General features: G+C 47.9%; 1 protein-coding gene across 1 annotated transcript in view; it reads left to right on the top strand.

The window, feature by feature from the left end:
• The window catches only part of MYO7A (myosin VIIA), a 73,455-nt gene that overhangs the window by 4,663 nt on the left and 54,733 nt on the right, over positions 1-14,059 (top strand). Inside the window, exons 3-13 of the mRNA XM_009321930.1 lie at positions 3,260-3,444; positions 4,943-5,064; positions 6,929-7,071; positions 7,173-7,286; positions 8,122-8,275; positions 8,933-9,009; positions 9,937-10,056; positions 11,295-11,437; positions 11,832-12,042; positions 12,534-12,669; positions 13,080-13,186. Coding sequence (XP_009320205.1) covers positions 3,260-3,444; positions 4,943-5,064; positions 6,929-7,071; positions 7,173-7,286; positions 8,122-8,275; positions 8,933-9,009; positions 9,937-10,056; positions 11,295-11,437; positions 11,832-12,042; positions 12,534-12,669; positions 13,080-13,186 — 1,512 coding nt within the window. The remainder of the gene's footprint in view (positions 1-3,259; positions 3,445-4,942; positions 5,065-6,928; positions 7,072-7,172; positions 7,287-8,121; positions 8,276-8,932; positions 9,010-9,936; positions 10,057-11,294; positions 11,438-11,831; positions 12,043-12,533; positions 12,670-13,079; positions 13,187-14,059) is intronic.

The following is a 14,059-nucleotide window of genomic DNA, read 5'->3' as shown; positions in this document are numbered from 1 at the left end:
TCTCACTGGCTGCATTTGGGGAAGGGCAGACCAGCGTGGTTGAAACACAGGGATTTCAGACCTCTGCAGAGGGTCAGTCTTTTTGAAAAGAGGCTCAAGGAAGATTAGAAATGTCCCTAAAATTAACCTGGTAATAAATTTTGAAGAGGAAAACAGTCTTCCAAGTATCTCACCCAGGACTGGAAGGAGAATTGGGGTTCGCTGGGGATCTTGGTGCATAATACCATTCAGAAATTGAGCTCACTCCTTCTCTGAGCACAAAGCTTACCTGCTCTGTCCCTGTGGAAGGCTGTTCTGGGAATTCTCTGCTCCCCTATTTCAATGCCTTCTTCTTCTAACCTCCAGTCTACATGATTTCACAGCTAATTTATACCCTTTGGATTTGTGACGACTTTGTTCTTGAGCTTAAAGAGCTTTTTTTCCTTTACTGGCATGTAACCCCCTATTACAGGGAAGACTGTTGTATCCTTTCTCAGTTACCACTGTAAATTCAAACCTCACCTGGGACTGAACAGAGAGTTGTTCTCTGGTGTTGGCCATGAGGCTAGAAAGTGATGAGTCCCTAAGGGCTTTCAGCATCCCTGCTATGGGACACAATTGCCACCTACTGGCTGGCTGCCTTTCAGCAAGCCTGAGCTGGTGGGACAAGTTGCGTTGATGGTGGCAAACAAATTATCTCACCGCATCCAAGCCCTTTCCGTCATGATTGAGGGAAACTGGGCTGGATGGGAGAAACTCGACCTGAGGCTGCCAGCTTGTGTCTCCGGGTCTCCCTTTCCACTCCTCTCCCCAGCAGTGGTAGTTATTTTGCTGCCATCAGAAATGAGGAACAGCTCAGGCTTGTTTTATTCATCAGCCAGTTTGCAATATGCACAAAAAGAGGAGCAGCAGCAGAGCACGGAGAGATTTCCTTCTCGGTTCACAAGCAGCCTTGCCTGTGCCACTTTGCTGCTTTGTGCCGAAGGCTTACTGTTGGTTTTAGGCCACACAGATAAAAACCCATAAGGATTATTTTTATGTTGAAATTACTTTTTTTTCCCCTGAAAAGAATATATAGAATCTTAGAATAGTTGGGGTTAGAAGGGACCTCTAAAGATCATCTAGTCCAGCCCCTGCAATGAGCAGGGACATCTTCAACTAGAGCAGGTTGCTCAGAGCCCCGTCCAACCTGACCTGGAATGTTTCCAGGGATGGGGCATCCACCACCTCTCTGGGCAACCTGGGCCAGTGCGTCACCACCCTCAGCGTAAAACATTTCTTCCTTATATCTAGTCTGAATCTACCCCCCTTTAGTTTAAAGCCATTCCCCCTTGTCCTGTCACAACAGGCCCTGCTAAAAAGTCTGTCCCCATCTTTTTTATCAGCCCCCTTTAAGTACTGACAGGCTGCAATAAGGTCTCCCCGCAGCCTTCTCTTCTCCAGGCTGAACAACCCCAACTCTCTCAACCTTTCTTCATAGCAGAGGTGTTCCAGCCCCCGGATCATTTTCGTGACCCTCCTCTGGACCCGCTCCAACAGGTCCGTGTCTTTCTCATGCTGAGGACCCCAGAGCTGGACGCAGTGCTCCAGGGGGGGTCTCACCAGAGCAGAGTAGAGGGGCAGAATCCCCTCCCTCGCCCTGCTGGCCACGCTGCTTTGGATGCAGCCCAGGATATGATTGGCCTCCTGGGCTGCGAGCGCACATTGCCGGCTCATGTCCAGCTTTTCACCCACCAGTGCCCCCAAGTCCTTCTTGGCAGGGCTGCTCTCCATCCCTTCATCCCCCAGCCTGTATTGATACCGGGGGTTGCCCTGACCCAGGGGCAGGACCTTGCACTTGGCCTTGTTGAACCTCATGAGGTTCACACGGGCCCACTTCTGGATCTTGTCCAGGTCCCTCTGGATGGGATCCCGTCCTTCTGGCGTGTGGACTGCACCACTCAGCTTGGTGTCATCTGCAAACTTGCTGAGGGTGCACTCGATCCCACTGCCTATGTCACTGATGAAGATATTAAACAATACCGGTCCCAATACGGACCCCTGCAGGACGCCACTTGTCACCAGTCTCCATCTGGACATTGAGCCATAAATTTTGGCATCAAAACTGTCCAAGGTCATACATCTACTCAGAAGCTTGTGAGTCATTTTGTTTATCTCTATGAAGCCATCCAGCTCCACAATATGCAGCAGCGGGGGCACTTTCACAGCTGGTCCCACCAGGAAGGAAAGGTGAGATTAATCTCGTAACTTTAGTTTCCAAAAGTTAACCTAGAGAACGTGACTTGGCTCCTTTGAAGTCATGGAGCGAAACTACCCTTCATCTCATGCTCTTTGGTTAGCCCAAGATGAAGCCCTGTTGACTCGCTTGCTCTAGACACTAACTTTTAGGCAGCTAAAGTTGGGGAAGGAGATCTTTATTCTCTGCCTTGAGCTTGGGATGTGGCCAAACCTCCTAACCTCAGAGCTGCATCTGAGTGAGATGACAAAGGTCACAAGTCCTTTGGTGAGAGGCTTGAGAGAAATGGCTTCTGGAAGGGCAGAAACGAAAGAGCAAGGCACCACAAAGGGGTTTGCTGCCCAAGGCCCAGAACAGCTTTGCTCGTTCGAGTGCCACAGAGAGCGTGAGATGGACAAAAAGCCATTTCCAAAAATGACTCAGAAATAGCTGAGAAGGGATATGCCAGGACTTTGTGGGCCATATCCATGTGCACAGGACAAGGTTTAAATTGCAGCATGGAGAGGTTTGGTTAGGCAGAGATGATTGATAGAGAAGAACACATTGCAGAGGGACGCTTAGCAGGTCTGTTGTGGATTTTTAAAAACAGGTTAGACAGACATCTGTCAGGAATAGTTTGGATCCAGCTGGTCCTGCTTTGAGATAGGGCAATGGTCTCCAGGTCCCTTTCATCTCTAGTTTCTCATAATTTGTGCAATGCAATAAATATGAATGGATATGTGCTGGCTCTGGCGATATTTTTGCAAATATGAGCTTGACTTGAAACTCTGAATCTTAACTGAGGAGCATCCGAAACATGAATTAAGGCTTGAATCCATGTTGTGCATGAGCAAGGCTGAGTATGAACTGATTTAGATAGTTCGGGACTTTTGTTCCAATTTTGCTCCAGGCTCCACCCTGCAAGCATCTTTGACTCAAACATCATCCTTCATCCAGCTTTTGAAAAAAACTTGATTTTTCTGGCCTCCACACTCCATCCAAGTTGCCAAAGCCTCCCAGCCATATTTCACTGTCCCCATAAACCTTCATGTGCTTCTCCTCCAGACGTACACTGGTTCAATACTGGTGGCAGTAAACCCCTACCAGCTCCTACCCATCTACTCACCTGAGCAGATACGCCTGTACACCAACAAAAAGATTGGTGAGATGCCACCACACATCTTTGCAATTGCTGACAACTGCTACTTCAACATGCAGCGCAACAACAAGGACCAGTGTTGTATCATAAGGTGAGTTGGTGAATTTCCAAATGGGGCAGATCCTGAAAACGGATGCTGAGCACCTGCAAAGTGGTTCATAGGGAACAGCTTATCAAATAGAGTCAGAAATTTGAATCACCCATTAGATCTTCCGTCCACATATACCCAGTGACTCTGTTTGCAATCACTGTTATTGGTAAAGATGCTTTATCAATCCTTTGGTACTTTTCCTACAACCCAATAAATCTCATATTCAACTTTAACCTTCCCTTTTAAGTTTAAACCCAATATTCCTACAGACATCAAAGATGCGAAGTTCTATACATTCTGCACTAGGAAGGGCCAGGGACAAGCTTGATCACCGGACCTGTGGTTGTTCACGCTGCTGAACTGGTGTCTCCCTGCATGGCTCTGCTCTGGACTGGTCAACCTTGGGCTCCAAGAAATGCCTGGTCACAGTTATGGGCGTAGTTCACTCCAGTGTCTGTCCAAAATGGTGGTATGGATGAGATTTGGTTCCCTCAGCCCTCCAATGCCATCCCTATCAAGTTCTGAGCCCTCAAACAGTCCTGCATGCTTTTAGGGCACCACCTCCCTCCAAGGCACGTCTACCCTAAGTTTCGTTGCACAAAAACATTTCTCTGGAGCGCCCCATGCACAGTATTTCAGATACGTGGGACTGAAAAGGCCGTATGGTAATGATTACTTTGCAGGGCTAAAAAAGCATCACACGGAGCCCAGAGGAGAGTCAAGGCCAGGCGTGATGCAGCGTGCCAGTGGCCAGCCAACCCTGAGAAGTGAGGCAATTCGGCCATGGGGCCAGGGCTGGGTTACTGAACACCAGGAAGGTCCATTTCAATCATTTATATTGGCTACCCCATATATCAGACAGGCTATAGACTCACAGCAAGGGATTTCTTGCCCAGCCCTTCCTCTCGTGCCATTGCAAGATAACAGAAGTTATCTTTCGGTGGAAAGTTTTGAGGAGTAACTCTTGCTTCCTACCCCGTGATCTTCTCCTCTCCTACCTGCCCCTTGGTAGAACATGCCTAGGGGACCTGTGAAAGTGCCTGCCACTAAAAGGCTGTATTTCACAGTCTGCCTTCTAGTGCATTTTGGCAGCTCAAGACTGGTAATGAAGATGCCCCATGGGACCAGACAGCCCCTGGACCACAGGCTCATGGTTTGGTGATCATACCTGGAAAAGCACTGTCTGAAAGTGCTTCCTGACATTCTTAGTGCTGATTGAATGATGGTATTTGCTGGAGAGACCCAAACCCAAGCAACAGCTTGGGTCAAACGGACTGGAAAACAAATCTGGATCTTGGCTGGAAGCTGTCCGGTACTGTGTCCTACCATTTCTCCTACAACCAGTCCTTCGGACGCTGGAAACCCATCCTTAGTGGCCTTGTCCTGCTTGCGCTAGCAGAATAGGCACAGAGATATCAGTCCCTTTGGAGACAGAGAGAGGGACGTTAGCAGGGACAGATCAGGGCTTTCACTGACATCAATTCCTGTTGTCTTGCAGCGGTGAATCCGGAGCAGGGAAGACAGAAAGCACAAAACTGATTCTGCAGTTCCTGGCGGCCATCAGCGGTCAGCACTCCTGGATTGAGCAGCAGGTCCTGGAGGCAAATCCCATCTTGGAAGGTGAGACCTCGGATGACGGAGGCATATTTTTGCTGGCAAAAAAATTCAGATTTGGGAACCACAAAATATGGCCACATGTAAGTCACTTTGTTGTATTTTGAGTTTCAAAAAGTGACTAAATTAAAAAAAAAATCAAAAGCAATGATGTAAACATTTGTTTAACAGCATATTCAGTTTCTTTCCATTTGAATTTATTTTTCACAAGACAAATATTCTTTGATTTGGGCTTTCAAATGTTCCATTAATATTTTTGACAACTATTGTTGAAAATGAAACATTTCAGCTGACCTGAAATATTTTTCAGTTTTCCGATTCACTTAAAATTGAAAAATGTGTTTTTTCCACTTAAATCAGAACTTTTTTTTCCCAAAATTTCAAAACATAAACCTGAATTTTACCTAATTCTCTGTGTAGCCTGGGATTTAAAAACAGCTGATCACCAAATACACAAAGCTCTTTTGAAAAGTCTCACCACCTCTTCCAGTTCTGGAATTACAACTGTATGCAGAGCACAAATATCCTGTAAATGCTGCATATTCAACTAACTAATTTTTTGGTTTTATTTGACCATAATTGCAAAAATACTATTCCTATTCTTTGCTGGCTCAGCAAAACATGAGATTAATTTGACCAGAGATTCACAGACTAAACACCTTGTGCTGGCAATACACAGCAGCAAACCCCACCTTTTCCTTCCAAGATCAGTGAATGGCAGCAGAATGCAGACAAAGTTTCCGGTTCAAGAAAGAACCAGGTAACGAGAATCAGCTCATGGCCTTAGTAGGTACATTGGCAAGGTGTTACTGTGATCAGCCCCACTGTTTTAATTGGATGTCTGCAGATTAAATAGGTGACCTGACCCTAACATGATGCCAGATGGACCATTTTACACTTATGCAGAAATAATAGCATTTTCCTTAAAGAATAACATTATTTTTACCTCTCCTGCTACTCACAGAGCAGTGTTTTGCTTGGTAAATAGCCCCCTAGGAATCAACGGGAATGTGAATATCCCAACTGCTTTCCATGAATGATGTTAGCAGAGCAGACAAGTAAGTCACTGGCTGAGCTTTCCTTCTCTGTGCTCCACCGGAGCTTCCTTCAGCCATGGCATGAAGATGCAACGAGGCTCTCAGGGCACCACAGGGCTGCCCGACCACAGGCGTTGTAAAGTGTCATGGTGCACGGCATGCACACAGGGTGTTTCTGAACATGCATTTCATCACTGCTAGGATTGAGGGGAAGAGAGGCTCTGTCTTTCAAATGCACGTCCATCACCTGCCAGCAATCCTGGAGCCAGGGCAAGCTGGCCAGGGCGCTCATGCCAGCGGTCTGCACCCACGGAAAGGATGGATGTGGGTACCTTTCTCTGCACACAGTCTGTTTGCAGGGAGAAGTCTCCCGCTGGAGGTTGGCTTAGTCCCTCCGTATTCCCCTAGAGGACAAGCTCTTTACTTTCCCGCTTGGTCACCAAATCACTCACCAGCAGCTCTGTCATTTCCCGCACAGCGTCACCTCGCACACTGCAGCATCCTCCTGCCAGCCTTGCTCAACCCTCTTGTATTTCATCAGCTGCTGCCAAAATCCTGCTGTCCTAGCCCTTCTTCCTGGATAAGGTCACCCTGTTCCCATGCCTCCTTCTCTGTGCTCCTCTCCGTATTTCCAAGGACAGTCATCTGCAGTATATCCTGTTTCCCCACGCTGAGATGAAATTGAGCCAGCCAACCTTAAGGGAAAGGTTTTGGGGCTGCTTTTTACCCTCTCAGCCTCACTCTTTTGATTTGTTTTTTTTTCCCCATGAGACCAGATCTATTGTCCTCCCTGCATCAGGTCCTCTGTAACCCACTGCAATTCTTCCCCACAGCTTTCGGGAACGCAAAGACCATCCGTAATGACAACTCCAGCCGATTCGGGAAGTACATCGACATCCACTTCAACAAAAGGGGAGCCATCGAGGGGGCGAAGATTGAGCAGTACCTGCTGGAGAAGTCCCGGGTCTGCAGGCAGGTAAGGTGATAGATCTGCAAGGCGTGGGAGCGGGCACTCGGTCAGTCGACCTTTGCGAAGCCGTTCTCCTCGCAGAGCTGACGCTTGCTCTTCTACTGCAGGCCCAGGATGAGAGGAATTACCACGTGTTTTACTGCATGCTGAGAGGAATGACGATGGAGCAGAAGAAGAAGCTGGGTCTTGGGAAAGCAACGGACTACAACTACCTTGCAATGGTGAGAGCGCAGCAAAGCAGAGGTTTGGTGGGGTGATGTGGTGAGAGCTTGTTAGCAAGGGAGAAAGAAGAGAGAGGTGCTTCCTCCGCAGCCAAGAGCTGCTTTGCTGGTTATGACCTTCCCAAGTCTTAGGCACAGGGTTTGTGGGACTTCTTTGTCCCACCACCTCAAGCCCCACAGTCCTATGCAAACCCTTAACCCCTGTGTATGGACCAGCAGGACACAAGCTTGGATGGTTTTGGTGTTTGGTGCCCAGGCCACTTGTTTGGAAATAACCAGAGTGTTAGATATGACCCGATACTCTTGCAGCAGTGATGGACGGGGAGGAGTGTGTAGCTGGATGGCGCATTCTCAGCAGCATACGGTGCTGAGCTGTCTCTCCTCCACATGTCTGACCAAGCCAGCAATCTCCAGCCCCACTGCCTATATAACAGTGTCTCAATCCAGAGGAGCTGGTAGAACCAGGTGTAACTAAGGCTGGCCCATCATCAGCAAGGCTGGGACCCAGCTTTCTAGCTGGGTCGGTGGGACCCTCCAGCACGTTTCCTTCTTGCTCTTTATCCCCATCTCAGGGAGCTTTTTCTCTTCTGCTGATTGCAGCCAGACACAGGGTAGCTGGGGACAGCAGGGTAAGTGCAGGTCACAGGGTTGAGCACCGAATCATAGTATACACCAAAGGGCGGAGCCAGATCCACAGGTTCAACATCATCTTTTGCTTATTCATCCCTTAAACAAAATGTCTACTGATTTAGGTGGAAGCCCTGGATAGCTTAGGGTTACACCCCGTTGCTCTCTGCTTTACCCCACACACCGTGCGACCTCTTTGCCTCCCTAGGGTAACTGCACAACCTGCGATGGCAGAGATGATAGCAAGGAGTACGCCAACATCCGCTCTGCAATGAAGGTCCTTATGTTCACCGACACGGAGAACTGGGAGATCTCCAAGCTGCTGGCTGCCATCCTGCACATGGGGAACCTGCAGTACGAAGGTAAAAGGACAAAATACAGGGACATTGTCCAGCACACTTCTACTCTTTATTCCGCATGGTGAGAGGGAGCCAAGCTTAGGGATGGAGGGCTGTATCCAGACCACCTGCCATGGTGCCATGCCGGGGACTCAGGTGCTTATTGTGGCGTGTAAGGACAAGAAAGTCCACCTGCCCACCCTGCAGGGCTGCCAGACTCCAGTATGCTCAGTGACATCCACCTTTTCTGAATGTAGGGAGGTTGAATATGGCCACAGGCCATTCAGTAGACTCAGGTTTTGCAAGGAGAGACTAATGGAGTGTTTGACAAGTGCCTGTGTGATTGGATATGCCTTTGTAAAGGTACCAGACCACCCTGCTGTCAGAAATGACACAGTGATTTAAAAAGCCTCTTTGGAAGACAGAAGCCTAAAGCACTTACATGCTAGAAACGTTTTTACCCATCAGTCATTTAGGGTGGCTGGCAGAGCAGAGTACAGGTCCTTTGTAGCCAGCAGCAGGACTCCAGCAGCTGCATGAACTTTTCTCTCCCTTCTAGTGGACAGGTTTTGCCTGGCCATCACATATGGCAGTGGAGAAAGACCCTTTCCTTCACCCCATTCACCTTCTGCAGGGCCACGTCCCTCACTGATGGCTTTCCCTCTGCCTTTCTTCCCCCAGCTCGGACCTATGACAACCTGGATGCCTGCGAGGTTGTTCAGTCGGCATCACTAATCACTGCGGCATCGTTGCTGGAGGTCAGTGGCTCTGCGGTGCTGCTGTCCCCTTTCTGGCTTGTTCTCATATTTCTAGTATTGTGGCAAGGCTTCATTTGAGCCAGGCTCTCCTTGTACCACCAGCTCTAGGAGACTGAAGAGGCCCAGGTAAGCCATACTTTGCCCTGCACTGGCAGCGTGAAGGTGGGTGTCTCCATCTGAGCTGGGTATCTGAGCGCCGCTTCACACCAGTGGAGAGAAACAGACACTTTGGTGGCACGTCATCCTAAAAAGGACATCCAAAATAGTTCAGTCTCTAAAATAGAGTGTTTCCCTCATTGATGTAAAGAGAGTTCATTACAGTAGCTGAGAAAGAGATGTCGCCTCTACTGTGTGTATCTGAAGTGAGGTCAGATGACCCTCAGCCAAACCATCCATGCCATGCAGTGGCTGGAGCATTGTTCAGTGGCCTCCCCAGCAGGTGACAGGGCTCCCTCAGGGACACCATCTCATCTCCATAGGCACCGCTGGTCCCAAAGTGTGGCCCACAGCTGTCTGCAGGCGGTTTTCATGTACTTTAGGGGAGTGGACATTTGCCTGGCTTGATCTCAGAAGTATGAAAAGGGGTCAAGGAGATGTAAAGCTACATTCATGGTGGTAGGATAGAGCTTTGCAGGCTTTGCTTTTTCATCTTCTCTCCCCACACCTCGTTAACATCTCACACTAAGTCACAAGAACACTTTCCGTAGTAAAACACTGTGTAAATGTGTCAATTACTCTTTCTGAAAATGCTTCCGACATCATTTGAGATATCTGCTCTGTACAGCTAAGAAAAGTCAATTATCTCCAGCCGCAGGGGGCTGCAGTGTTCCTCTCTGGCCATGCACATTCAGGCCAGTAGCCCAGGCCGTTGTAAGGACACCTTGTCTTGTAAAGTCAATATCTGTGTTTTGGTGGTGTCTTTGCCAGGTTGACCCTCAGGACGTGATGAACTGCCTTACCAGCCGGACTATAATCACCAGGGGTGAGACCGTCTCCACCCCTCTCAGCATGGAACAAGCACTGGATGTGAGGGACGCTTTTGTAAAGGTAAATCTTAGGGCATTCCTTTCTGCTCTTGTCGATAAACTGAAGAAATCTGCCAGTTTTGAGACCATCCACTGCACAGGAAAAGCGTTTCGCTTGGTGCCCGTGTGAGCTCAGATCAGCAGATGGCCTTGAAACTATGTTTTTACCAGGATGCACAAAGAGTTGAGATGGAAGGAGTCTAGATAGCCTGGTCTTCAGGGGATTTGCAGTCTGGACTTGAGACTGTCTACACTCAAAAGTGACCTGTGGAAGGAGCCAACATTCTGAAATGACTTCACCTCAGCTTCAGGAAAATGTCCCAGCTTGAGCCCCAGGGTTAGATCCTCAGCTGCTCTAAATCGGAGCAGCTCTGTCAACACCTGTAACACTCACACCTGAATTTCAGGATTTAGGCATGTCTGCAGCAGTAAATAAAGCTGAATGTCACAGGAATAGGGATAGAGTAATTCAGCAGCCACCAGAGCACTTACAGAGAGCATCACCTGAGGCTTTGGGGTGATGAAGGTAGATGAGGTGGGTGTGCATCACTGCTGTGCTGTTTGTAGCCCCATGTAAAGTTTCAAAACAAGCATCGGTGACCCGCTGCAAATATGGCTCTGATCCTTGGTGGGCACTCTGGCCAACTTGGGCTCTCCACTCTATCTGTGGGGGACTGGTAGATAAGGCTAGCTGACTTGACACCTAACTGGTCTGCAAATCCAGATGGTGACTTCTCTAGTGGTGATGGGCTTTTGGATCAGACTCCCCTCCTGGTAGTACTGCTGTAGCTCATACAAAAGAAATGAATAACACTGTAAAACATGCAGTTCTGGAATTACTGAAGCTGCAACATCTAAGTCAGCACCTTGTCCAGGCGAGATGTCCTTGGCTTGTCTAGCAGTATAACATGGCTCTGCTGATCTGTAGAGAGAGATGTTTAGAAACCAACGAAAGGACTGTCTGGCTTTACAGCGAGCCCATAGATCCAAAATTTGGGACTATCCAAATTTGGGATTTTGCTTTCGGTTGTCTTTTATCTAGGCTTTCGGGTCCATTTTCCTTGATCTACATAACAGCTCTTGAAGCTTTAAACCATGCCGAGAGTCTGGCATAAATGTTGGTGAGCATGTCCTCAGGGACTGCCCGGTTGCTGGCTATGCTTTAGGAGAGCCTGTGCCATGACGAGTGAAGTGGTGCCGCAGACTAGCAGGGTGAACTGCTAACCTGTCTCAGTGACCTCCATCTTTGGGATATCGCAGGGAATTTATGGGCGGCTTTTCGTGTGGATCGTGGAGAAGATCAATGCTGCAATTTACAGACCTCCTTCCCAGGAACTCAAAAGTGTCAGGAGATCCATCGGCCTCCTTGACATCTTTGGCTTTGAGAACTTCACTGTGAACAGGTATGGAGCTTGCAAAAGGAGAACCAGGTCTTAACCCTGCTTCACCACCCCAAGCTCAAGGTCTTGCAGTCCTTTCACCTCCCTGAGATGAACAGGACTGGGCTAGGCCAAGCCTTTTTCTATATGAGAGATTATCAGAGCTAATTACTTTTATGTTGCAGCAGGTAACATATCTCCTAAACTCATTGGTTTAGGATACACATGTATAATGGCTATAACATTTTGGGGGGGAAGAAATACTGATTATCTGAACTGATAAGGAAATTCTCAGCCAACAGCAACCTTACTAAGTGGTTGACGTGGTCTGAGAGTATTGCTTCAAGCATGGAGAGAGATGGAGAAAGATAGACCGCGGTGGAACTAAAGTGGCCTTTCCTTGACCTTCCCTCCACAGTTTTGAGCAGCTTTGCATTAACTTTGCAAATGAAAACCTGCAGCAGTTCTTCGTGCGCCACGTCTTCAAACTAGAGCAGGAGGAGTACAACCTGGAGAACATCAACTGGCAGCACATCGAGTTCACTGATAACCAGGATGCCTTGGACATGATTGCCATCAAACCCATGAACATCATCTCTCTCATTGACGAGGAGAGCAAGTTCCCCAAGGTGTGTTTTGGGCTCGGCCCTGCTGCCAGTGACTCTCCTGTTTTTACCCCCTTTGCACTTTGCATGCTGGCACCCTATGAGAGGGCTGATCAGCCCCAAACACACATTCGCCAGTGGGTTACCTATTCATAGCTTTTATTGCTCTCTCACATTTTCTTCCATGAGTACCACAACCATGCTTAAAACAAGTTACCATTTCTGGTGGAAGAATATGCCTGCAAGAGGCTCAAGAATAGCCTTTGACAAAGTTTAAGAGAAAATAATGTTAAATATACTTCCTTTGGAGCACTATCTTGAATATAGCACAACATACCAGCGATATTTAATCCATTTCTTTAATTTCTGCATTTGAGATATCCCCTCCAACACATCTGTTCTCAAAATAAATACACATTGTCACCCGAGATAAAAAAGAAATGCACTATTGATTGGAAAATTATTTTAATGGGACAAACCCTGGTTAAACGTCAGACCTTTTCCTGTGTGCACAGGGTACAGATGCCACCATGTTACACAAGCTGAACTCCCAGCACAAGCTTAACACCAACTATATTCCTCCGAAGAATAACTATGAAACCCAGTTTGGTATTAACCACTTTGCTGGAATTGTTTACTACGAAACAAAAGGTACGGGGCAGCTCCTGGGGCACTGCAGGTGTGAGGGGATGCTGGGGGAAGGTAAGCTGCTGCTGCGTTGGGGCAGAGCAGGATGGTAGCCCATAGTAGTGTCAGCGTACTCCTTTTCTGGCTGCAATGACTTGGCCCTTCAGTGGTGCCCATGAGCTGCAGAGGTTGGTGCTCCTTCACTCGTGCGTGCCCATGACAGAATTGCAGTGCTTTGCACCATATGCATCCTTGATCCAGTCTCAAGATGCACATCTGTCTTCCTTCTCTTGGCCCACCTTTCTCTGCCCACTCATTACCCCCATTACCTCCCCGAGAACAGCCAGTAGTCCAGCAACCCAGAGGCTGCTTGCAGGGCCCATCCTGGCCGTGTTGCACTGTGTCATCTATGCGTTGTCCCATTATTCCTCTAGGTTTCTTGGAGAAAAACAGGGACACGCTGCATGGAGACATCATTCAGCTGGTGCATTCCTCAAAAAACAAATTCATCAAGCAGATCTTCCAAGCAGATGTTGCAATGGTAATGTAGGCAAGAGAAGATCTTTATTCATGGGGGGTGTTCCTGGAAGGGGCAGAAGATTTGCAAAGAGTCATGTTGCTCTGATGCTCTTTGGGGTGCTTCAAACCTGTTAGTGTGAGCCAACCATCAGAAAGCGTTCATGCGGCGTCATGGGTACATCCACACTCACACCCCCAGTTCACTGCATTCAGTTCGTCGAATATTATTTTGTGCTGTGATTGTTCCTCTCCTAATTGTGTAGGGATGGGAACAATAAGGTTTGTGATTGTAGACATCTGAGAGAGAAAGAGCTAGCCCCTCCAGTTGAGTGGTCCAGATCTGTGTATAATAGAGTGAGAAGTGAAAACCAAACACTTGTAGACCAGAGCAGAACAAAGGGACAATCTGGCTGGCCCTTAAGCACCGCAGCAGGACTGGGAGGAACCAGCCAACAGTCGTGTTTTACTGCTGCGACAGCAGAGAGAGGGGACCAGTTATGAAAGCTGAACTTTAAAGCCCCCCTTTCCAGATTCCAGTCCTCCAGGAGGGTATGTGCGTACTCCATGCTCAGTGCAGGAGAAGATCATGTGTGCTGAAGTTTTGGAGAAAGGCACAGTTATTGCTTTAACTCTTCCCACCCCATTTAAGCATTTATTACTAGGATACCAGCTTAAATGCTGACATTAGTGACTATTTCACCATTAATAACACAAATAGATGATGTTTTCTTGAGTGAGTTGAACATCTACATCTCCCCACTAAGACATCATCAGTCCTGTTCCCAAAATTAAAGTAGAAACTGTTTTAAAATATCAGCTTTGCAGAACCTGGAAGTCTACACAGATAGGTCACTATGGCCCAATCCCCCAGTCTTTTCCTAGGCAAAGCCATGGG

Source organism: Pygoscelis adeliae, unplaced genomic scaffold (assembly GCF_000699105.1).
Source record: "Pygoscelis adeliae isolate BGI_AS28 unplaced genomic scaffold, ASM69910v1 Scaffold263, whole genome shotgun sequence".
NCBI classification, from domain to species: Eukaryota; Metazoa; Chordata; class Aves; order Sphenisciformes; family Spheniscidae; genus Pygoscelis; species Pygoscelis adeliae.
This window is presented reverse-complemented; position numbering and strand designations above follow the sequence as displayed.